General features: G+C 41.6%; 1 protein-coding gene across 1 annotated transcript; it reads right to left on the reverse strand.

Moving 5' to 3' along the window:
• Window positions 1–466: 466 nt before the first annotated feature.
• Window positions 467–27,159, reverse strand: dnai4 (dynein axonemal intermediate chain 4; the record flags this gene model as incomplete). Its single annotated transcript, XM_083929085.1, has 17 exons — window positions 467–511; window positions 3,604–3,757; window positions 3,875–4,101; window positions 4,668–4,766; window positions 5,495–5,619; window positions 7,333–7,493; window positions 7,745–7,899; window positions 8,023–8,109; window positions 19,105–19,247; window positions 19,473–19,658; window positions 19,878–20,042; window positions 22,776–22,915; window positions 23,166–23,319; window positions 23,445–23,551; window positions 23,920–24,083; window positions 26,843–27,008; window positions 27,101–27,159. The coding sequence occupies 17 exons, from the start codon at window positions 27,157–27,159 to the stop codon at window positions 467–469; spliced, it is 2,337 nt and encodes a 778-aa protein (XP_083785211.1).

A 27,159-nucleotide genomic window follows, 5' to 3' on the forward strand; every position in this document is an offset into this window, starting at 1 on the left:
GGGTCAGTTAAGGAGGGGATGAGAGCAGAGAGGCCCAGGACATTTTGATAAGACATCCTTCATTTACCTCAGGGTGGCATTAGTGGTGTCACCACAGTTAGTGTCCCCCCTGACGATGAGACATAGGGCAAGCTCCTACACCATTAAAGACCAGCATGCAGTTCCTTAATGTGTGCCAAAGCTAAAAATCTGTGTATGAAGAGTCTCAGAGTGGAGAGAAGGAGCTGATCATATTAGAATGACCAATGAACTGAAGCCAAGACTGACTGTGCTAACCTTTTTTATTTGGATATTTTATACAAGCACTGCTTCTATGCAAGTGTCTTTAACTTCATGACAGGCATGAAGCTTGAATGCTTTTAACAGTAAAGACCAATGTACAGTAATGACTTAATGTTACCCATACATCTGTACGTATACTTCTCTTTGTACTGGTACATCTTGGGTATACAACTGTTTCCTAAAGTTATCCTTGAGCTGCAGAGCAGATGATGCCCTCCAGAATTTCCACCTGAAAAGAAAGATGTCACGTGAGCCGGTCATCATGTAACCATATAACTGCCCGACCGAGGAAAAAAAGCTTCCAAACTGCATCAAATGCCTCCCAGCTAATGAACAATAACACACACAGCAGTATATAAATATATGTCATGGGGTGATAATACAATAAGTTAAATATAAACTTTGCATAGTGATAAGAAGTTAATCAGAAGGATCAAATTCATCCCACTGTCACAGTAAAGGTAGGAAGTGACATTTCAGGTTGTTGAGGTTCACAAGTTTGGAATGAGCTGTTATAATAGAATGTTTATATTCTTCCTTCAATGATAACTATGTTAACAGATATATAAATTCAGACACCAAATATTTTATTTACATTTGTGGAAGTTTTTGGTCTGCATGAGATTTCGGTTGAGCACCACCCAGAATCAACCAGACTATCTGTGAAAAAAAAACAGGGTTCGCTTTAAGTGGACCAAACAGCCCAGGTGTGAACTCGACCGTTATTCAGCTGTTGCGCAGAGGGACCTTTGTCTCTGTCAGGCTGGTTGAACCATTCTATAGTGTTTAGTTCTCCATGTACAAAACTAAATAACATGTATTTGTTAAAAGGATCAAATAGCATTCAAACATACAGACTGGACCCAATCAAGCTTTTGTTGTAGCTGATTCCAAACTTTAAACCAGTTGTGTAAATTAATACTACATTTTAATGTAGTATTAATTAAAGTATTGTACATGTATAAGCTCCAACAGGCAATCCTCTTGTCCTCTTTAAATCACAAAAAGCAGCAGACACTTTGATGAGCTGAAATGAGAGCAGCTTTTCTTCAGAAAACTGTTATTCTAGGTACAGTAGTGCTAACAATATTTAGCACAGTACATGTCAATGTAGTTCTACAGTATCCCACTTATTAATATGTCTTATAGTACAATAAGTTCATCTTTTGCTCCAAATCTTCCAGGGCAGATGATGGTGAATTTTCATTTCAGTGTGTGTTGTTGAGAATGATATATATGCAGTTAGGGCTACATCTACAGTAAGTTGTAAAACAACAACAAAAAACAGCAATTACTTCAGTAACACTTTCAGTAACACTTAATACAACCTGCGTCTTGCAGGGTTAATACCATAGTCTGTATTTTAACCCAAGCGTACTAGGTAAGTCTTCTTAATTTATGTTATAATATCAATCAGTAAATAATAATACTTTTCTGTTCCTAATGCTACTCAAATGTAGGTGACAACATCAGGACTTTTAGAGAGAAAGGGAGAAATGACTGTTACTGTAAGTACTGACTGGGTACTTACTATATTACAGTATATCTCTGTACCAGTACCCTGTAGAACTGTATTTCCTCAAATAAAGGCAGAGTCCTGAATAATGGCTGGGAAATTGGTTGACATAAACAAATAAGGTTATATTTTGTGCATTCTAACTAGGTATGATGTTGGCTGGATGTTGATAGGAAACGGGAGAGAGAGGGGGGTCGACATGCAGCAAAAGGCACTAGTCAGAGTGGAAACCTGGGCGGCTGCTGCGAGGACTTATAGCCTCTGTATATGGCTTGGTGATTAGAGCAGGTGCCCCATGAGCACACTATTTTGAACACTTTCTTGTTCTGAAGTGTTCTTAAAGATATACTCCCTAAGATTTCCATCTATTTAATTGTCTTTTAAGTTAATATCTATCAAAGAGTGAGTTAAAATGGTGATGGATCATATGACCCACTAATGAAAACACTTGTTGCCTTTATGCTAATATATGTGTCTGTGGAGACATTCCCTCTCTAGATGTAAATAAACTGCCATGTTAGTAACGCTGCTGACAGCGGTTGGTCAGCCCAGATCGTCACTGACGGTTATGCTACGAAATTTCCAACTTTTGAGTCAGGCTGGTAGTAAGGACAAAAGTGTGTGTGTGTGTGTGTTTAAGAGGGGAACTTATAGGGGACGGACTGGAAGTAGAGAGGTGAATGTGTGTCAATAAAGTTGATAAATATATATAATTGTCAACACACACAGCGACCATGAACGTGACAAGATGAAGGCTCTGAAAGAACATGCTCGCTTGCAGTTACCTCTTAACACCACGTTTGCCGCTATAGAAACAACGTATCTCAAATCTTATGGAGTACAACTTAAAGTCTTTTTAATTTGAAATGAATACAGAAAGTGTTGAGTTTGTATTAACAGAGTAATGCAGTAACTTTAACAGGGCAAACAGGAGCAGATCAAAAGGAGGCTTCATACTAAAATATGACCAAATATACTTATCAAACAGAGCGAATAGGAAATAAAGGCATGTCTCTAATACGAGCCTGCTTCAAATAGAGGCCCAGCTCACGATTTGAGGAAATGTGGTCATTTCTCTTTTTCTCTAAAAGTCCCTATTGTTGAACTTACCCGGTAAAGGTCAGGTAATTTCCCTTTAATTTGCGGGCTGTATAGTGTTACCAATCTATGTAACTGTTAGAAAATGTAAATAACAATAGCTGTTCGATCCATGCATACATGCTGTGCATCTATAAAATATCTGTTGCAGTATAACAATCTGACACTCTATCAATAAGCTTGCCATGCTGTTTGTGCTTAGAACTGCGTCCGAGCCTCTGGACACGCATGTAAACATAATGGTAAATGGACTTGTACTTATATAGCGCCTTTCTAGTCATCTGACTACTCAAGGCGCTTCACAGTGTCTGTCACATTCACCCATTCACACAGATGGCAGTGGACATCTACATACCATCTAATCTGATCTAACCATTCACACCACATTTACACACCCATGCGCAGCACGGGGAGCAATTCAGGGTTCAGTGTCTTGCCCAAGGACACTTCGACATTTGGACCGGGGGGAGATGGGGATCGACCACCAATCTCTCAAACAGAGGACGACCCACTCTGCCACCAAGCCACAGCCGCCCATAATAATAATCAGTTGATAACATATGGGACACTTCTGCCTCCAGCCTCTTAACTTGTCTTTTCGTGTGTTTGAACAATCCATGTATCTGTTCATTTATTTACCCTGCAGCTGCCTGGCATCCCTCCCATTTGCCTAAAGTGTCTGCAGCAGCAGGCTGTGTCAGTCCTACCTGGCTGCTCTCTCCCACACTGAGGTTCTTGAGCTGGTAGACCGTCACTTGTCCATCACTGTCTCCTACCAGGACACAGTCTGTCTGTGTGGCAAACAGCAGGGACCTCATCTTCACTCCAGCGGCAGCAGGCTGCACAATAATTGGGTCTAAGCTGAAGGAGAGAAGTGTATGTGGTGGACAAACAGGATTACTCTTGGAACAGGTTTCACATGAGAGACACAAGCAGGACACAACAACCACAGACATGTTCTCCCCTAGACGCACTCACATGCTTGAATTCAGGTCCCAGATATCTAGCTGTCCCTCACTGACGACTCCGAATACTGTGGCCCATTTTGGGGACCACTTGATGTCAAACACCGCTCTCTGGGTGGAGTTGAAGCTTAACATGGGGTGATGGTGATCCTGCTTCCACAACTCAACAGTCCAGTCAGAGGAGCAGCTCAGAAACACATCAGGACTGAGAGGACTCCATGTGATGCAGTTCACAGGACACTGTGGGGCAACAGAGTTCTCTCTGATGACTCAACACAAATAACATCACCAAGTGTGCACAGAATTAGATTTTAGTATAACTTGAAGAGACAAATGTTCATGATACAGCAGTATGGACCTCAACACTATGATTAGTTACCAGCTGTTAAAGTTATCCTGTATAGGCTTCATTATTAATATTAATAAAGTATTGTCTCACCAAATGACATAATGTCTTGCAGGCTTCTTTATCCCTTGTGTTGGGGTACTGCTTCCTTTTACAATGTAATGTGGATCTGTGTGAACTGTTAGATGCCATACAGCTGTTCTCACTTTTTCATTTGCTTTACAATGTCAGATTTAAGAATTTTTACAAGCTCATTAGGTAATTTGACGTGCAAAACCTTTACTGCATTTCTATAGGAAACAGCTGAGGGCCATTAAGATTAAGCAATGCATTGTGGGACAGAGCTTCAACAGATTTAACAACCTCATTCTTCAGGTCAGGTCAGTGTGGAATAATAAGCAAAGGCCATGTGGTCTTTTGTGTTATCAGAAGGAGTTGACTTTTATCCTGATGGACTTACAAAGTGTTTCCTGTACGTCTCCAGGAACTGCTGACTGTTGGAACAGGAGCACTTGTGAATGAGACCTTCCCATGTCCCAACCAAGTAGACCCCGGACTCCTGATGCAACAATGAAATTGTTATGTGAGGCAATATTACAATGATAAAAACAATCATTTATAAAGTCAAAGTCCTCTAAAAATCAGCCTTAGAAATGAAGCTAAGCCAAAGTCAAGTAAAGAAGACTCTCATTCATGACATTCTCTCTGTCTTCCTCTCTTGCTTCTACTCCATCAGCTGATTATGGGCATTCACTCATGTTAAACCAACCACATTCTGCCATGGTCTCCCTAAGCCTATCACATCGTTACTGCCAAACTTTAAATCTGGTCACCTCTCTGCTGCTGTCATAATGTCAGTATGAACTGATGCAGCCCTCCTCCACTCCTTCCCCTCCAGTCTCCATCACATCAGTGCCCAGTCCTGCTCCACATCTTCCATCTAGATGTTCAGTCAACTCCCCCCCCCCCCCTCTTACTGACACCAGTGTCTAGACCCCAGGGGGGGATATTCATATTATTATTATGATATATATTAATATACTACATCACAGTGATGTCTAATCGCCAAAGACTCTTTACAAGTCACTTTATTGTGCACCTTGTAATCAAATGATTTTTCTCTCTTCTGATTGAACCATTTGTATAACTATATTGTCAATATCAGCATTAAATTGGCAGCTGTTTCACAGCCCTGCATTAGCACAACACAATATGTAGTTGGCTCTTAAGCCCAGGAACGACGCTCAGCTGAAACCAGTTTATTTATGATTTCTGTTGCCAACTTACTGTTGGATGGAAGTCAAAACACAGTCCAGGAGTCAGTGCTGACAGAACACCTTCTGTCTTCTTGTCTCCCTTGGTCCCTCCAGCCTTCTTCTTTTTAGTATGACTCTTCTTGAGCTTCATCAGGTCTAAAGAGGGCAACAGGATGAAAATAATAAATAAGCATCATTTTTGAAATGCAAGGTAAAATAAATAAAAACATTTGATCTCACCACCGGGAGGACTCCTAAACAGCACTAAACGTTCGTCATTAAGAGTTTCCTCTTCAGACCTGTTTACAGAGCTGCTGAGAGCAACTTTTACTAAGGAACTGGGAGAAGTCTGAAGCTCAGAGAAAGGGTGAGGTAGACCCTGTTGCTATGGATGATGTCATGTTTCATCAAACTGTGATTGGCTGCCTTGGATCTTGCGCTGTTTTGGGTCTCCTTCAGCCAATTCTTGATAGAAATACTGTAGGAGGTGTGTTTCCATATCCAAATAAAGAGTTTAAAATCAAATCCTTGAACATAGAACAAAGAGTAATAAAGACTAGTCAGGTATGTACAGCTAACTGTCATCATCTTTGCCATTTAAGGATTGTTTGTGATTTTCTCTTAGGTTGCTTTCACATCTTAAGTTTAGTAGACGATTCAGGGGTGAAGATGCAACATTGTTGCATTTTTCATTAGGGCTCAGCAGGAAAGTGCCAGGGGGAACGGGGGAACGTATTGTTTTTGAAGAAATTATTATTTTTCACATTTTACTGGGACTAAGGATGCACAAAGGCTCACAGAAATTGGCACACAGGTCAGAAGTGATTGGGGTCGGGCGTGGCCAGCGGGCTCCATAGCGCCCCCAAACGCATGCCATGGTTGGGATAGTTCTTTTGATGTACATGAAATTTGGTAGGATCTTTGCTCTCATCTTAATGAGTACATGTACATTCTTGGAATTTTCGTCCACCAGACAAGAACGTGGCCATCTTGGATTTTGTGCTTCAATTTTCATTTTAGAAATGCATGTTTGAGGACTTTAGGATGCACAAAAACTAACAAAATGTTTCATCCACATTCAAACTAGTTACTACTTCACATTGATGCCACAATTGGGCTTAGGCATGTCACATAGGCTCTTTAGCATCCTCTTATTACTTAGAACTGTTGAGGTGCTATTGGTACATGAAAGAACATGGAACGTTGCACATGCATTAAGTGTCTAAACGTAATACCTGATATGGGTCTCAGGGTTGTGTGTGTTAAATTGACTTGACGGCCCCTGGAATCCCCCTAGAATATTTTAAAGTCACTGCCCCCACCTTTAAATTTGACATAGACGTACAGAATTTGGTAGATTTAAAGTCTGGAGAAAAAAGCCAGTTGGAGACATATCCTAAGTCCAACAGGAAGTCAGCCATTTTGAATTTAATGTGGAATTCTTTTGCAAAGTGAAGCCAATCGGACGTGTTGTAAGCTCGTCCTAGAGAATAAACCCGAGTGACTTCAAATCTGGTAGGTTGTATTTGTAATTTTGAGGAGTCATGGAACAACCAAAACTTGAAAAAGGAAGTTGGTAAAGGTTTGTGTTGTTCATTCCGGGATTTTTTTTCAAAGTTGAGGTTTCCCTCTCCTGTTGAAGCAGCAGAAGATTGCACAGGCTCTTCCCGACTTCCTAGACATTGTTGTCAAAAGTAATGCTGCATAAAAAGTACAGGTAAAAGTAGAAAAGGTGCACTTATAATGACAGCTCCCATTTAATCAAGGGCATACTGGAGGGAGCAGCAATGGCGGCTCTGCACTCTTAAGACTCTTATCACTATGCACATCAAGATGAAGTGACAATGGTATTGATGCTGAGCCCAGTACCTATGCAGTCGAGGCCTTTGTTGCAGACAAACCACTTGCTGATCCGACCATCTGCAGCCACAGAAAAGAGAGATTCTACCTTCTCATCTCCTGTTAAGCTCAAGTCTTGTTGGTTCCACCGGAGCTGCCACACTGGATCCAAGTGTTTGTTTGGACATTCACTGCACACGCACACACACGCACACACACAAACACACACACACACACACACACACACACACACACACACACACACACACACACACACACACACACACACACACACACACACACACACACACACACACACACACACACACACACACACACAGACACACACACACTCACAAAGAAGTAATGAGCAATAACGTGAGTAGCACCAGCAACCATTCTTTTCACTGTGATGTAAGAGGTGCACACACACAGTCCTCACCTGCTGCTGATGACACCAGACTTTTGGTCTTGACCCTTCACACTGTAGATAGTGACACAGCCATCCTGCATGCCCACAGCCAGCTGACTGGCGTTGTTATGTGAGAAATCCAGGGAAGTCACAGAGCTGTCACAGTGGATGACACGCTCAGGCCACTGCAAAGGGGACACATGACAAAGTCTGGAATGGACATCTGGCACTGCACATGAACTAAATCCTCAGTCAACATTTTGCATACTGCATACTGGATGTAAATAAAGGATTAGACTAAGTCATACCGTGGGATTTTTGAGAGACCAGCAGCACACCAGGCCTGGTCTCTGGTTACTGGAGCCAAACTCACCATAGCCCACAGCCAGAAGGTCCTAGCAGGCACAGCAGAGCACAGACTGATTGGTCTGAGCGAACAACAATTTCTGTCAACTGTGAACACCCAACAGCAATTTCAGTCAAAAGCAACTGGACTTGGTTATTTGTCTAGGAAGACGTTTCACCTCTCATCCAAGAGGCTTCATCTGTTCATGTACGCATCTGACCAGGCTGGGACTGGTCCAACTATCTGGTGTGGAGATCCAGGTATTTGACCTTTCACAAGGCCGATTATGTCACTGGGACCCTTTGTGCTCCAAGTGCCAATGACCGTCGTTGGAGTGACAGTTGTTGGTGGGAAGTATGTTTGGGACTTCGTTACTGCTCTATTGGGTCTTAACGACGGCCGTTGGAGTCACAGGAGGACATTTGTGAACAGTTGTTCTGTGAGGTTAGATTGTTGATCTCCACACCAGATAGTTGGACCAGTCCCAGCCTGGTCAGATGCGTACATGAACTGATGAAGCCTCTTGGATAAGAGGTGAAACGTCTTCCTAGATAAATAACCAAGTCCAGTCGCTTTTGACTGAAATTGCTTTGGAGATAACGATGACCTGGACAAATGAGAACATTCACAGGCTCAACTGTGAACAGTTTTCATAGGGACTTTTTCTTTGTAGTCAGTAGTTTCAGTGAAAACTACTGACAGTATTTCCTGCAGGTTATCCAACATAACCAGAACTTTGTTTCTGCAAACCCATATTACTGATCAGTTTTTCCCATATAACTTTTTAAGTGAAAATCACGACTGAAAATTCCATTCCCCTTCATTGTAAGCTTGAAGTACATATCACAACATGGGCACATGACTCTCATGAATAAAACTGTGCGCAAATGTTTGCGTACACACAAATGTACATACTGCAAGAAATATTCACATGTGTAAAACCTTGCATACTTTTGCCAGTGCACATTTTCCTTTTTTAAATCCCAACTCAACGTGGAATTGTGCACACATGTATCAGTCTCATATCCCACCCTCTACAGGCCCGCATTCAACCATATATGGTCTGGTCAAGGCAAATTCAATGCAAAAGTCATCGGCACCATTGTGTGTGAGCCGATCTGCACCATAAATCAACCACTTAAAGCCAACCTGACCTACACACCACCAACGCTTTACATTATAGTGTGCCAACTGTCAGTAGAGAGAAGGACAGAGACGGATTGCAGCACATGTGTGCTTGAGAGAGAAAGGGGAAAGGTAGAGAGGAAGAGAAGGTGGACTCTTGCACAAAGTGTTTCTATAAGTCACAAATAACTCTACTCTGAACGCTGCTTTGTCACTTTATGTGTCACAGTTCAGCCATCTGCTCCCATCAGTACATTTCCATTCATCCCGCCTTGGCCCCACTCAGCCTGCCTGCCACGCCCACCTCATTGATCTCACTCTACTCACCTGTGCACACAGCTGCCCCTCATCACATGCAATCAGCCCAGTATATATTCACCAGCTCCACACTCAGTCCTCTGCTGGGTTGTTCTTTGCCATGTGAGACTCTCCAGAGGTTTCCTGTCTGGATTCCCACAGAGTCTTCTGCTTTGGCTGCCTCCTGGTAATTGCATCAGCCTTCTGTCCCTGGCCAAGATTTCAGTCTCTGCCCTTCTGGTTCCTGTTTTTCTGTTTCTTACTGCTCGTCTGGTTATATGGTTCCTGCTGCCTGCTCCTCATCGGCTTGTCTGCCTGTGCTGTTGTCTCCCTGGTACTGAACTTCTGCCTGCCTTAACCAAGGCCACTGCGCTGTACTGTTAGCCTGTCTGCCTGAGCTTCAGTAAACTGTTGAACTATCTCCACTTGTTCTGTGTGTTTTGTGCTGCAACTGGGTCCATACATCGCCTGTTACATTATGACCCACCTGTGGGTTGTCTCATCATCACTAATGTGTGTAATTTGGCCCTGCCAGCTTTCCCATTCAGACATCTGTTCGGTGCTGTTGCAGCTCTGCCTTCCTCCACTGCCGGCTCAGAAGAACAGGTCTGCTGTCACAACAGCCCCGCAACAAACGGGCAGTGTGAATGGGGCTTATATCTGACCCACTCACTGCACTGTTTGATCTGAAGCATTATGATGGTGTATTAAGGCCAAGTATGGAAAAAAAAAAAATTATATACCTGGGGGTAATTGTTTAAAATAGTTTGGGGTTCAAAGTAGCAAATCTGAGGGAAAAAAAAGTTGCTGATTTATGAGATTCGGAATGAGAAGTCTGAAGTGTTTTAGTTTTTACCCTTCCAGTGTTTTTGTTTTACACTCCCTGTAGAAGTACATCACTTCAGGATCCACAGACACAGCTGCATGCCGTGTAGGCTCCTATGTCTGCAGCAAACTCTGAAAGAATGAAGGACTTTAATGCCACTATTATGTGCAATGAATGCTGACGGTGAATCGAGCCGCTGCACACACCAGACGGCTTGCTTATTACGTGACATGTTTAACTAATGCCTGCTGCGTGTGTGTGCCGGCGTGCGCGTGTGTGTGTGTCCCCGCCGGCTACAAGGTAAGGTCATACTGTAGCCAAATTCCTACAGTTTATACCGTACACCCTATGACCCACTAATGAAAGCCCTTGTACTTGCCTTTGTGTGTCAGTGGTGACATTTCCAAGTGCACTGCCACATTAGTGACACAGCTGACTTTTTAATTTTCTTTTAATAAACTTACAACAGTGATAACTGTTTAATCTTCAAACAAAAGTAACAATATCGCTTGATGTATAATGATCAGTCATTACAAATGGCTTTGGTTTTCACAGTCTGCAGTTGGTGCAATACTTAAGTGTGTCCAGGAAGGAATTAAAGTAAATGAAAATTTTGAAATTAGGTTTCTGATTTCCAAATTTGGTAGTATGTATATAGGCTTAGGCTATTAGAAAACATTAACATACAACTTTTTAACAGGGAACATATTTTCAAAAATACCCAAAACAATTTAATCAATTCTGAGTTTGAGTCATTTACCTAACTTTCTGTTTAAAAAGAGGTTAATATCATGCCACAGTGTTTGACTAAAAGAGCATTATCCAAAAAGCTGTTGTGTTGTTTAATCTGTGACATGACAAAAGGAGCAGAGAGGATCAACATTCAACAGATATCTTACTATAACAGAATTAACAGGAAAACATCTGTGCAATCATTTCAGATACACCTCTCACACCTTATTTGAGATTTAAAAAAAAATCCTAGGTAATACCTGTTCTTTTTTTAACCAGTTATGGTTTAATCACTTTGGAGCCATAAATTGAATCGCTGCTGTAGTGAAGAAATAAGTGGGTTAAAGTTTTTCTTTCAGTTTTAACAAAAACACCAAGGTATTTTACTGCATATTTACAGGAATCCCTGAAATTTCTAGATCATTGCAAGGCTTAATGGGAAGTCACTCACATTTGGATAAATTAAGTTTGAGACAAGAGGCTGCTGAAAACTTAGCAAATAATTTAACTGCAATAGAATTTGACCTGTCCTATAAAAATAAAGTACTATCATTGGCTAGCTGACACAGAGAGATTACCCTTCCAGCTATAGAGATGCCTTTCAAGCTAGTATTTTAAATAAAGATGGCTAATATTTGCATGGGAAGTATGAATAAATAAAGTGACAGGACAATGAGAGTATCAACATAGAACCCCCTGAATAAATAAAGTGACAGGACAATTCTGATGAATCTTTTGTTCTATTCTAAATCTCTTTGTATTTCCATGGGGAAATTTAATTGAGCTATTCCCAAAAGCATATAAGGTGCATATTGATTTTTTTAAAGTGTTCTCCATATGTTAAAAAGTTCAAGTTCCATAGAGTCAAAGGCCTTGTGAAAATCAAAGAATAAAACTATTATCTATTTCTTAGTCTAAATAGTCTAATATATCAAGGATGAGTCTTATATTATCTAGTATGTGTCTACCAGACATAAAGCCATTTTGGGATTCATCCATAATGCATTAATTCATTAGCTAAACATATTGCAATAATGTTATAATCCTTGATTAACAATGAGATGGGACATGTTGCCAACTATAAAATATCTTTCTGGGGTTTTTGGATTAGAGTAATTAAGCCTTGGCATAATGAAGAGGGGGTTGTTCTTTGTTGATACTCTCATTAAAGACATAAATAAAAAAGGGGCAAGCTCTTTAGAAAATGCTTTATAGAATTCAGAAGTCAGTCCATCAGTTCCTGCAGATTTGTTTACTTTAGTTTCTTAATAGCATCCTTAATTTCTACAATAGTGGTTGGAGTATTGCATATCGTTTGATTAGAGTCTCTGATTGTTTTCCCTAGTAGGAAGAGAGAGACTTAAACTTAATTCCTCCAGCTCAGCTGTTAACAAGTTTGATTTATATAGAGTTTTGTAATAATTTTCACCTATTTTAGCAATGTCTTATGGATTATAAACATGAAAGTTGCACTCCATAAGAATTGATATATGTTGTTTCTAGCGGCCTCTATGGCAGAAGGATGTAACTGCAGGCGAGCCTGTTATTTCATAGCCTCCATCTTGTCATGGTCACTGTGTTAACTATTTTTATTTATATTTTTGCTGATTTTTTTTTTTGCTTTTCTGTAAACTTTATTGAAACACATTCATCTCTCTACTTCCAGTCCATCCCCTACATGTTCCCCTCTTAAATACACACGCACGCACGCATGCATGCACGCACGCACGCACGCACGCACGCACGCACACACACACGTTCATGCTACACATATTGCTCTTACTACAAGCCTGACTTAAGCCTGAAGTTGGGGTCCTGATTTCCGATTACAAGTGAACGCAGAATAACCGTACCCCATTCTGACGATCTGAGCCATCAGACCAACTGCCATCAGCAGCGTCACTAACATGGCGGCTTATTTACATCTAGGGAGGGAATGTCTCTACAGACACGGATATTGGAATACTTGGCAAAAAGACAAGTAGTAGTGCTTTCATTAGTGGGTCATATGATCAATTAAAAGAGACACGACGATTATAAAGATGAAAAGCCACTCTTCCCTTGAATGTAAAGGCTCTCTTTGCTTTGCTGAAATATAACTGTCGTCCATTTGGTTTTTGATTTATTCTGCTCAAAACAAACTCCTCCGACAGATATCACCTGCTCAACTTCAAATTTACTCCAGGTCATCTACAGACGCAGCTGAGCTTAAGTTGTGCTCTGCAGGTCTGTGGGTCAGAGGGCGTGGCTGCTAGGGCTCAACAAACTTTTGTTGCTCGCCATCAACATGACTGTGACTCACACACACATACTTGGTCCAATCAACTTCAAACTGGCTGGACATGATGATGGCTCCGCCCTGATTCGCATTAATATGTATTAATATCCCACTTTACTCATAGCTCCATAACTCCTTAGAGCTTTTTTTGTTATAGGAGCATGAAAATCAGTACACCTGTATAGGTCTACCAGACAAAAAAAATTACTCTATCACCGATGGTATACTCCAAACCAGAAGTCAGAATGTAATTTTGGTGCGATTACCAGATGTTCTTCATTCCCCAATTTTGCCCCTTTCCCAAACTGGAAAAGCTGTCTACCTTTGCATGTCCTTCCGGCCAGATCGGAAATCCAATATTTTTGGGTGGTTGCACATGGTCGACGCAAAATGGCGAAATAGCTCCCCCTACAAACTTTCAAAATCACCATAGGTGACTTTGAAAATTGGTAGACATATGCAAAAAAGTCTCTAGTCATCATGACCTCGACTCAACAGATAGTCAGCCATTTTGTTTTTAATTTATTCTGCTCAAAATAAACTCCTCCCACAATTTTCGCCCAATCAACTTCATATTGGCTAAAGGTCATCTACCAACCGAGCTGAGCTTAAGTTGTGCTCTGCAAGTCTGTAGGTCAAAGGACGTGGCTACTAGGGCTCAACAAACTTTTGTTGCTCACCATCTACATACGAGTGGCTCTCACACCCACATACTTGATCCAATCAACTTCAAAGTTGCTGGACACGATGATGGCTCCGCCCCGATTTGCCCTTTGTATTAATATCCCACTTTACTCATAGTGCCCCCCCGGTGGTAATAGGAAGTGAACTAAAATTTCTTACATACATACTTGACCCAATCAATTTCATTCCATTGCTAACACATGCAGAATAAGTAGGTGAATTTCCATTTTGAATGCTGTAAAGCTACGAGTAATGGTCCGTGGACCAACGAAACATTACATTTTTTGCCTCCTTCCTGTATTTTTCTCTCCTTGCTTCACACCGCACCCCAGAATGCCTCAGACCACGTGGTTGTGTGGGAGAACTTGCAGCTTTAATTCTAACTTAATATCATTGTTCCTATGGCTAATGATGTAAAGACAGGAGCGGGAGGGCAACTAATCTCCTGGAATACTAAGGGAATAAACAACGCAATCAAAATCGGTAAGGTCCTGACACAGTTACAGCACCTTAAGGAGGATGTTATGTTTCTGCAGGAAACACATCTCAAAACAGCAGACACCTCACTTATTAAGAGGGCGTGGATGAGTCACTTATTAAACTCCAAATTTACAGCTAGATTTAGAGGGGCAGCTATCATCATTCATAAAAGTGGTCTTAGTGAAGGTTTATGCACCCACCTGGGATGATGAATAGTTTTTACAAGGCTATTCGCAAAAATCCCAAACGCTGACAGTCACCGCCTTATCATGGGTGGGGACTTCAACCTGGTGCATGATGTGACTCTTGGCAGATCTTCTCCTACACATGTTACACTATCCAAATCAACACACACACGGTAAAAACATATGCCTCTCAGTTGGGAATTTCGGATCCTTGGAGGTGTAGAAATCCCCATGGTAAAGCTTTCTCCTTTTTTTCCCATTAACACCACACAATCTCCTAAATTGATTTTTTTTTACTCAATAACAATCTCCTTGACTGTGTGAATGAGTGGATATCACCCAATAGTTACTACTTTCGCTTCACCATGCCCCTACCACAATTGACATTGGTTTTCCATGGGATACAATCCCATGTTCACCATGGAGGTTCAGTTCACACTTACTGTGGGATAGTAAGTATAAAGATTTTGTTGCGGATCAAATCCACTCTTTCATAGAGGTTAGTGACACCCCTGATGTCAGCAGCGGCACTCTGTGGGAAGCGCTTAAAGCCACTATTCGGGGACAAGTGATATCCTATGTTTCTCAAAAAAAAAGGTAACCGGTGAGCCTCGATGGAACACCCCACCGCATCCCCCAATATAAGAAATGGCTACTACTGCATTCGGAACACAGCCTCTTAATGACACGCAAAGTGGAAAGGCAGCTGCGACAATCCAAACAAAGTTTTTTTGAGGAGGGAGATAAGGCAGGGAGACTCTTTGCACAGCAGGTAGATAGTGTTTTTCTGATTTCTACACCGCACTATATACTTCTGAATGGAGCCCAATTACTCCAGCAACCCCTCCCTTAGATTGTTAAGGGTATTAACGTATCCTCAGATTGATATAAATATTGCTAGGGAACTTGGTAGACCGCTCTGTTGGAGGTACATGAAGCGATCAAGTCTATGCTAAACTGGAAATCTCCTGGTCCCGAGGATTTTTTCTTTAAGGCATACTCGATGCTATTAGCCCCCATCCTTGTGAGAATGTTCAATGACTCCTTTACTGAATATAGAGTGCCAGCGACCTTGTATGAGGCATCTATTTCATTGCTCCTTAAGAAAGACAGCGATCCTACCTCATTTGGCAGCTACAGAGCAGTCTCACTTTTAAACATAGATTTTAAGATCCTTGCTAAGGTCCTCACCCTCGGCCTCAAAAGCGTGATGTCATCAATAATTTCACTAGACCAGACAGGCTTCATATTAGGGAGACATCTATTCTTCAACACTGGAAGGCTGCTCAACATCATATTCTCACCTGGATCGGACACTCCGGAGGTCTAAGTGGCGCTAGATACAGAGGAAGCTTTCGACCGGGACTTTGACTCTAATTTTATTTCTTGGGTTAAGATTCTGCATGTAACCCCCTCTGCATCTGTGGAACTGTGTCCTTTCAGCATATTTCCCTGTCAAACGTTGGAACTGGCAGGGCTGTCCGCTCTCAACCTTGTTCTTCAACATAGCCATCCAGCCATTAGCCACCTGGCTTAGGAACCATAATGAGATTGAAGGCATCACTTGTTTTGGTCTAGTCCACAAGCTTTCCTTATATAACGATGACATTCTCTTATTTATGTCAAACCCGACATCTTCCCTCCCCCCAGTTTTATCAATCCTGGATTAGTTTGGGCACCGGGGTATAAGATGAATATCCATAAGAGTGAGTTATTTTTTGTCAACAACTTTGCGAGATAAATCCCACAATCCATATTCCCCTTTAAAACAGCTGATGAGGGGTTCAAGTATTTGGGGGTGTTTATCCCCAGCTCCTTCAGGGACCTTTTTCAAAAGAACTTCCAGCCGCTATTAGATAAATGCAACTCAGACTTGTCTAGATGGGCAGGCCTCCCCCTGTCCCTCGCATGCCGGATTAATCTTATTAAGATGGTCATTCTAGCAAAGTTTCTGTATCTTTTTCAACATCTCTCAATTTGTCTGAACAAATCATTTTTTGCTAATCTAGACCAACAACTTGACGCTTTTATTTGGCAGAATAAACCAGCCCGTATTAAAAAACATATTCTTCAACTCCCTAAACCTGAAGGGGGACTAGCACTTCCTAATTTCCTCCACTACTTCTGGGCCTGCAACATAAACTTTTATATTGACTCCGTGGTGAAGTCGCAGACGCCTGCCCGCCATGGGCTCATACTGAGATAACATCTTCCTCCTGTTCTCTGCATTCTACAATTTGCTCACAGCTCCCCATAACCGCTCATAAGGTCTCACTTAATCCGGTTGTCGCCAATACTATTAAAATCTGGATCTAGTCAGGAAGCAGTGTGGCCTGCAAAGAACTTAGATCCTTGCCCCAGTTTTTGATAACTATGCGTTTCTCCCTTCCTGCACCGACCCTGCATTCTGCATATGGTCAGATAAGGGCCTCAAAATGCTTAATTACCTGTATGACAAACCTGTTTTTGCGTCCTTTGCATTTATGTTGGACAAATACAGCCTGCCTAATAGTTTTCTGTACCTTCAAATGAGACATTTTATTCAAAAGCAATTCCCACATTTTCTAAACCGCCCACCTGAAGCTGAGATGGACCCATTCCTGGCTCTCAACGTCCAACACAAACGACTGATATCTCTCATTTATAATAAGGTTGCTCTTCTGAGCACAGTCCCCACTGTATCATCTAAAAATGCATGGAAAAAGGATTTGGGGGTGGACATTACTGAGGTCCAGTAGAGGGACATTTTAAAACTGGTCCACTCATCCTCGATTTGTGCCAGGCACGGCCTAATACAGCCCATTTCACCAACGCTAAATTGGCTAAGGTATAACCTAGTCACAGTGGCGCTTGTAACCGTTGTAAGCAGTCCCCAACAGTTGGATACGTGAAATTTTACAATGTCTAATGTTAGAGAAGTTAAGGTTTTCACAGAGGGGATCTTTGACAGCATTCCACAAAACGTGGGACCCACTGCTGGCTCTTATTAGTAATAGTCTTACTGTTACTCCTGATGACGCTGAGGACACTTCCTAGTGCCTGGAAGGAGAGCCCCCCCCCCCCTTTTTATTTATGTATTTATTTACTTTCGTTGTTTTTCTCTTTCTTGAATTATGTTATTTGACCGAAAGAACGAGGTTGCGGGTACAAGTGGCCGAAATGGGTTTTCTCAGGAGGATGGCTGGAGTCTCCCTTAGAGATAGGGAGAGAAATTCAGCCATCCGTGAGGAACTCGGAGTAGAGCAGCTGTTCCTTTGCATTGAAAGGAGCCAGTTGAGGTGGTTCGGGCATCTAGTAAGGATGCCCCTTGGGCGCGTCCCTAGGGAGGTGTTCCAGGCACGTGAGGCTAGGAGGAGGCCTAGGGGAAGACCCAGGACTAGGAGGAGAGATTATATCTCCACACTGGCCTGGGAACGCCTCGGGATCCCCGAGTTAGAGCTGGTTAATGTGGCCCGGGAAAGGGAAGTTTGGGGTCCCCTGCTAAAGCTGCTGCCCCCGCAACCCGACCCCGGATAAGCGGTTGAAGATGAGATGAGATGAGATTAGTTTTAGTTTTTTTTTCTTTTACTTTACCTATCTACTTTAGTTACATGTTATTCTGTTACTTGATTGGTTACTGTGAGGGTGTCTGACGTGGGTTGTTGGGAGGGATAGCGGGATCCATGTTGGGGTTTTTCTGTTCTTGTCTGTGTTTTTTCACCTTAAAGCATACACACTGTACAACTGCCATACTTTTTTCTGTGTTCTTGTCTGCAGAATTCAATACAAAATAAAAACATTTTTTGGAGGAGAATTCTGTTAAAATGTCCTACTCCGCCACCATCTTGGCTCATTCAAGTGACACTGCTGACAGCGGTTGGTCTGCCAGGTGGAACTCGTCACTGCTGGTTATGCTGCATTCACTTGTACTCAGCAATCGTAAACTTCCAACTTCTGAGTAAGGCTTGTAGTAAGGGCAGAAGTGTAATAGTGTGTGTGTGTATGGATTTAAGAGGGTACAGGGTAGGGACTGGAAATAGAGAGAGAAATGTTTTTCAATAAAGTTTACAAAAGAGCAAAAATAAATAAATAAAAAGTCAACACACAGTGACCATGAACGTGACCAGATGGAGGCTCTGAGAGAACAGGCTTACCTGCAGTTACATCTTATTGTCAAAGAGGCCACTAGATACAAGGTATCTCAAATCTTATTGATTATGACCTTAAAGTGACATTTCTTTAATAAATGTGAAGCATGTTATGTTAACAGCTCCTAGTAACCACTGGGTTACATGGAAAACAATGTGATTTTTTGATGTGGGCGAACTACCCCTTTAAAGAACAATTCAGACTAACAACATGTTGTCGTCTGCAATAACCTACTGCAGACAGGATTTACTTTTTTCTATTTAACTTTTCCACTGCTTTTAAGCTGCTTTTACAGAAAATGTGTATTACCGGGTTCTTCTTGTTCCAGGCCATGCTGTTGACGCTGCGTCCTCTGCTGAGCTCACAGCTGAATGCCCAGAGACGCTCCACGGCTGGAGATCGGGGGCTCTCTGTATCCTCCACCATCCCAGGCTTCACAGCACTGTTTGGGTCTGACCAAATCATTACATTTATACTCACCTTTTCATTCAAATAGTTACGATGTATCCATTGGTACCCATTAACACTTAATACTACTTCAGCAGTGGTTTGGAGGCAATGCGTGTGTATGTGTATTCTATGAGTTATGAGGTGTAAACGACACCAGCTCAGACAGCATCCTGAGTCACCTGCTATTATCATTAGTTTATCAGTGCTGGATAATGAGCTGAGCTTACCTTCAGTTAAGGGCAGCTGTCTGTAGGCAGCCAGCTTAGGTTGGAAAATGTTTCCCAGTATGCTTCTCTCCATTACCAGTAAGCTGTGTTGAAAATTCTCTGACAGCATGATCAGCTGCAGGTCTGACTCAGCGTTTAAACTGGTCCAAAACGCTTCCACTTCTTTAAATGAGCTAGCAGCACTGGCTAAAGAGAAATACAAGCAAATGATACATGCAAGTCATTGCAGAACTATCCAAGATTCCATTTTTTTGAAACTGTGAGAAATATTACTTCAGCTGGGTATCACAAAAGGAAGACAATAGATAAGTATCTATTTATGTATACACTGTTGAATCCTCATTTCTCAGCATTCTTGGCTATTTGGAGTGAAATAACAGCACCCTCTCCAGTGTCCAGTGTTACCTGTACTGACCGTGCTGCCAACTGATACGCTCCTCTCCGCACCCCTGCTGGTGTCCACAACAGCCTCAGGATAGTCAGCCCTCCCTAGTTCAGGGCTACACACCTTTTCATCCTGCTCAGGGCTGACGAAAGTGTCATACATGTCCCAGGCAGTAACAGTCACAACTGTGGGCATGAAAACATTTGAAAAGACTGTCCACTTTGAAAAGCAAAACACTATTAACTGTGCACTGAAGGACTGGTTCTATATAGGAAATCAGGACATACTATAAAGTTCAGTACAGTTAGAGCAATGTGTTAATGAGGAAATCCCCTGTGTGTGGGTGCTGAGGAGCACTGCTGACGTGCTACAGGGCATAATTTCCGGTTCTTGTGTGTTGGTCACTGGTTATTTCACTGTTTGCTGCTCTCGCTAAAGTCAGCTATTTTTGCTATAATATTCACCACAGCGGCTAACTACCGCCTAACATTTAAAAATCCATTAGTTATACTCAAGCACTCACAACTTTCCTTCTTTTAGCCACTTTCTTGCTAATCCTACACTGTTTACACGCTATCTGTAAGCCACTTTAGCTTAGAAATGCACTTATTGGTCAGGCTCTGTCTTAACTAAAAGAGCTCATAGTACCGTATTACCCGACTAGATCGCTGCGCTCAGAGAATGCAGGGCTACTTGTCGTTCCTAGAGTCTCCAAACGTAAAATGGGCGGCAGAGGCTTCAGCTACCAAACTCCTCTCCTGTGGATCCAACTCTCAAGTATTGTTCAGGAGGCAGACGTCGTCCCCTTATTTAAAAGTAAACTTCAAACTTTTCTCTTTGATAAAGCTTATAGTTAGGGCTTACTAGCCCTTAATTATGCTGCTATAGGCCTAGTCTGCCAGGGGATAATACTTTTCCTGATACTCTGAGCTTCTATCCTCTCTGTCAGTATCATTAATGATAAGGTCCCTGCTGATTGTGGTGGTGCCTGCTGCGTAAGTCATAATCACATTACTACAGATATTATTATAGTTAGTTACTTTTGTGGTTGCTTGCCTCTATGGGATTGCCTGTCTGTCTGTCTTTGTCTCTCTCTGTCTATCTGTCTGTCTGTCTCCTTTCTCTTTCTGTCTTCTTTTCTTCCTCCCCAACCGGTCAAGACAGATTTCTGTCCTACATAGAGCTAGGTCTGTCCGACGTTCCTGCCTGTTAAAGGGAAGGTTTTTGGTCACCACTGTGTGCACACGATTGCTGGATTAATACTGTATATAATAACTATAATTATTATTAAAGATAGTGTGACTTGCTGATGCTCAAGGGGGAATTGTTGGGTCTGTGTAAATCATGTATAAGTCATCAGAGTGTGGTCTTGACCTACTCTTTATGTAAAGTGTCTTGAGATAACTTTTGTTATGATTTGGCACTGTAAATAAAATTAAACACCCCAAAATAAGTTCCCGACTATGTTAATGTCGACAATGCTGTAGATGTGTACCACCTCCTGAGTTCCGAAAGGGGGACCTAACTAACTCCACTCACTCCGGTCGCAACTTTTTTCTGTTGTTGTTGGTTTTTTTTACTTCTGTTGCAAATGATGTGCATGATTGAGTTTAAACAAACCTATAATGGTGATGAACACTGATTCGAGGGCCCCCCTGAAAAGTTTTTCCCAACAGACTCTAGAATCACCTCTGGCTATGTCCATCTCTTATACACAGTCTATGGAATAAGATGAATCTGCGGAGCTCATGTTTTATTTCCTCTGGCAGGTACGTCTGGCCCTACTCCCATTTAAACAGATTTCCATCCAGCATGATCCAGGGGAAAACCAATTACAACTGATTATCGTATGTGGGGTGGATTTAAGGCGTTGACTGACAGGAGTGTTGTCCTAGAATGTAGAGTAACTACATTACAGAACGTTACTGGCATTCTCCATCCAGTGCAACTTACTGAACTTGGATAATACTATGAAACTAGACAGCGCTGAACAAGTATGAATCAAGATTCTGTTACTGTATTCCCTCTTTGTCACATAAAATGTTTTCAGAAACACATTTAAGTTGCTATTTAGCTGTAACTTGAGAAGCCATTTTTTTTCCTACTTCAAGATGGACCCAGCACCGCCCCAACTTGCATGTGTCGCTCAGTGCTATGTTGCTTTATTGCTGTGACTGGTTGTAAGTCATGTTTTGTTGCTCTGATTGATTGTAGTTCTTGTGTTCAGAGGAATTCTGGTCTGCTTTGTTGATAATGGCCCTTGATTGTTGTAAGGGCGCACTCACACTGTCGTTCTGTCCTGGGCCAAAACCGGTTTTTCAGCTAAAGCCTAGTACGTTTAAGCAGTATGAGTGCACCCGTTCCGCGCATAACAGCCGACAGCGGGCCGCCCACGACCCGCTTGAAAGAAGTGGGCTTTAGCGGAGCCGTTTGCACATGTACGAGCACAAGCGCGCGCACGTGTACGAGCACGAGCACGAGCCCTACGGCGGTAGCAGTATGTGCGCCTGTTCGGACATAGAAAATAGAAAGACGGACCATGCACGGACATTTAACAACAACAACAATGGCGGTGAAAGGTTCACGTTGGTGTGATGCGGAGTGTTTACTGCAGATTTGGTCGGATGAAAATATTCAAAAACAGTCGACAAGACGCACAAAAAATCTGAGGTCTATGGAAAGATTTGTAAACAAAGCCACACACACGCGATCAATGCGTGTGAAGTGTTACGGCGTGTGCGGAGTGTGAGTGCGCCCTTAGCCTCTGCTGAGCTATAACAACCTCACAATGGGAACATGTTTGTCATTTTGTGTTGTGTTTCAGGTTGTTCCACTGCCCCCAAGTAAGTAATTAAAGAAATACATTTATTAATGATGCTTTAGCTTTGCCAGCTCCAAAAGAAAATAATGAGCCTAACCTGTGTCCACCATGACCAGGCTGTCGCTCTGAACCTGTTTGTGTTTAGCTGCTCCATTCAGGGTCTGCACTGATCGATCCACATACCTATCATTGCCCATTTTGTTTCTGCAAACCTCAGCATACTGATTGTTTCTCTCTCTGTAAAAACAAGGTGAAGGTGACACAAGTTTGTTTAAACCAAAGAACTATTAACATTTTCCAGACCAATAGATATAACTTTCTTCTATAACACAGTCACATGCTGCATTAGTATCTGTCCCAAGGCAGTTCCATGCCTTTTTTGCAGTCTAAAGAGAGATATTTGTCTTTCCCATGTGTATTTGGCTTGATACACATTTCGGATCTTGTCAAATAGTCAAAAAATCCGGAAGAAGAGGACTTCACTCACATGATTGCCTCTGCATCATCAGTATCCACTGACACAAAGGAGCTGGGTATGTCCAACAGTAAAATGCTGTCTGTCTCGGAGATGTAGACATCTGTGACCTCTTTCAACATGTCTGTCACATCTTCTTTCACAGTGCCCCTTTTCCCCTGCACTTCTGGCAGGGAACAAAAGGCAAAACTTTCACCAAATACCACAGATATGTCACAATACCTGCTATAGACAACTGTGACTTTGAGTCATAATCAAATGTCAAATCAAATCAATATATTGTTGATGAACCTGGGAAGTTGATGGGCAAGTCCCGTTTGGAAAATGTATCCTCAATCTCCTCATTCATTGACTCTATGGTAGACTGGCTGGATATTCTGCTGCTTCCGAATAGTGACCTGGAAAACAATGTCAGAGTACATTTTTACAAGGTTAAAATGTGTGCCAACACTTGGCCTAATGGGCTATGCAAAACATGAAAAAGGGATATCAAATAGTACAGATAAAATAATTATTTCCCTGCACATGATCTTTCTTATCAATAATTCATACATTGGACTATGTATAGGTGATTTAATTCATTCATTGTTGATATCTATTTAATAAAAGCACCTGTAGTAAACAATCATATGGCATATATTTAACACACTTGCTCAAGTACGCCATGTTTTAACATATGGGATCCACAAACCCTCATGCTACCTGAGATTAGCTCCAGCTCTTTGACCATCAGATCAGTTGGTGTAAAATGAATGAGCCGTGATACCTGGAGAAAGGCATAGTGGAGCTCCCGGTGACTGCTGTCTGATCTGATGCTGATCCAGCAGAGATTTCATCCAGAAACAACCTGCTGGCATTGGCCTGCACAGCTGCTGGATCTGCCTGGTACAGCAGCTGAGGAGTGACGTCATTTTCATCTTCATCAAACACCTACAAACAGGAGAACACTTATACACTTAGCCCGTATCTCCAACATTACTGCTACTCACTGGTAACTGAATACATCTACAATTGTGAGGTACTTGATGTCAGTACCTCTGCTTACTTAACTGTCATATTAGTAAATCATCATTTAAAGTCTATCCATTTAATTGCATTGTAGTGGAGGAGAGCAAAGACGGACTGTGGAGTCAGAGATATAACATTATTTTTTTTCCACCATTTCAATCATTTCATATTACATGTGAATCCAAAATGTGAAGAATTTGAAGTTTGAAAATACATCTGTTCAATTTTGAATAGTTTAGGGTATTTTTATTGGGAGGGGGGGGGGGAAATTCATGTTTTAGTGTGTGTGCGTGTGTGTGTGTGTTATCCCCGGGATCTGCTCCCATGCTGGTAAGCTACTTTAGTTTATATTTATTCAAAAACTTTAGTTACTTTGCAAAATCATATTGCTAAATAAAAGTAACTTGTAAAGTAGGCTTATTTTTTAAATAAATTAATCTACCGATCACTATACGGTAGTTAAAATGAGCTCCATCGTTACCAACTGCAAAATTACCGTGATGAACACATTCGTCACTAATTATAATCCAATAATATGGGTGATATGATTCTGAAATGTACTATACAATGCGTGCTTTTACTTTCTGTAAGTAGGCTGTATTTTGATACTTTTGTAGTATTACTTCGTAAGATTTTGAATGCAGTGAATTACAGTGTGTTTACATAATGGTAGACCGATGCCTACGTTTAGGAGACAATACTACTCCTTCCACCACTGCTAGTAGCCTGTGCTGCCATAGACATAAAGAGTAGACGCCTCATCGAACGTTGGGCCTATTGGCGCTGACGAGCGGTGGGGCCGCCATCTTGGCCCGGTCGCCCGCTCCACTCAGTGTAAGAACAGGACACGGTTCAGCGTATTTTAATATTCATAGTGGGATTAACAGTAATAGAATATTCTGATATATGATATATGTGATGTATGATAGGTGTTTTACAAACACTATAAATATAAACACAACAATAGAAATCATTTATAGAGTATTAATAGGCTGTATTTCACACATGAATACATAAATCTCTCTCTCACTCACTCTCTCTCTTTCTCTCTCTCTCTCTCTCACACACACACACACACACACACAAACACACGCATGCACACACACACACACACACCCACAGAGAAAATTAAAATACATATAAATCAAGAGTATCAATACAATTAGGTCAGAGAGAGAGATGACATTTTGGACACATCTAAATACAAGTCAAACAGACACACTTCCATTTAAAGCACTAAAAAACAAAAACAAGAGCCGAACCCTATATGTTTATAAATATGCAGAAATGATCCATGCTCTGCCAGTCGAATAGTCGTGGTAGTGGAGAGGAGAGGGAGGGTCCACATTTGAGCGAGTGTGTGTGGTATACAAATATATATAACATTTTGTTAAATCGATCATTTTCACACTGTTTTGTTCTTGCACAGTTACCAAGTGTAGAGTGTAGCTCTCACCAACAGTGATGTTGGAGGAGTACTTTGTTTAGTATCTAAAATGACTGTGTCCTTTGTTTTTAGGCAAGGTCTAATTATGTGAATGTCTTCTTTATTACATATTTTAATGATGTAGTAATTGTATTTAATGTGCAAACAAAAACACGGGGCATAGTTCAGTAATATCCATTTTAAATTGTACAAACGATTTAAGATTTTTCCTTAGTTAAATAAATGTATGATTTTTTCTTTTCAGACTGTTTCAACTTCTGTGGTACAACTGAACTAAAAAAGCCTGGACCCATCAGTTCTGGTTCGTCCTGCTTTCAAGTGGAGATGTGGAAAACCAAGTAAAAATGTATGGAACATTTTGTTCAGCTGTGAAAATATCGGGCACAGAGTGGAAATACATGTTCACGCTTGCCTCGTAAATCTCTAATTCATTCTTTATAATAAACCCCACATCATGTTGCTCCTGTTTGATGAAACAGTTTAACAGCAAAGGATATTGATCAGATTCTGTCACTTCTCCTTTGATAGTCTAAACTTTAAAAAAAAAAGTGACATGACATGAAAAATTATCTCATAATTCATCTCAATGTCATGTTCAATATTTAAAAAAACAAAACTGAGAATATCTGAGGTGACCTGAGATGAACTGTCTCTGAAGTGTCTTCCTCTCATGAAACCACAGCACATCCTCCGCTGACCTACTGCTGGAAATGTGCAATCCATTTACACTAGACCACATGTACGACAACCCCTCTCCTCCTTTCATATCTACACAGGCATGCACACACACATCTGGCCGGGGGGTAAATTAACTAACATTCCCACAGAGGCTAATCTCCACGCCTCTACTGTGACAAGATAATAATAATATAATAAGGGACAGCAGCTCCTCTGGCCGCTAAATATGTATCTACCTGCCACAGCCTGAGGGACTCACTATAACATTCAAAAATGCATGGATTTATGTATAATTGTTTAAAATTGTACTGTACCGTACTGATTATGAATTGTAATATTGTAATATTAGATTAGAGCAGGAATACGCTGCACAGTGCTCTGGCATCTTGTTCCTTCTGCTGCTCAACTCAGAGGCTCAACGAGTCACTCATAGAACTAATCTGGTAGGATGACCGGTCCAAGATGGCGGCCGCATTTCTCGCGGCCCAACGTTCGATGCGGCATCTACTCTTTATATGTCTATGTGTGCTGCTACCATAGAAGGCTCGGCGCTTACCCGAACTGCTTGTCTCGGAGTTTGAATGACGCTCCTCTCCAGAACTCTGCTACCGCCCAGGCTGAAACTCTTCCTGCTCAGGGAACCGACGAGGCTGTTTGTGTCTCTGGTACTGTGGTTGACTCCATGTATGCCTGATACTGAAATATGTATTGTTCGAGAAGAGCTAGGAGACAGCACAATAACATTACCATAACAGTTGGCGTGGTTGCAGCTTATCACCGTGTTAACAGAACAAGGTGAAAAATGCGAACTTACGGCCTCAGAACCAGAGTACGTCTCTTCTTTCTCTCTTCTTTAGCCTCATATGTAGACAT

This window comes from Echiichthys vipera, assembly GCF_963691815.1.
Source record: "Echiichthys vipera genome assembly, chromosome: 15".
In the NCBI taxonomy this organism is placed as follows: Eukaryota; Metazoa; Chordata; class Actinopteri; order Perciformes; family Trachinidae; genus Echiichthys; species Echiichthys vipera.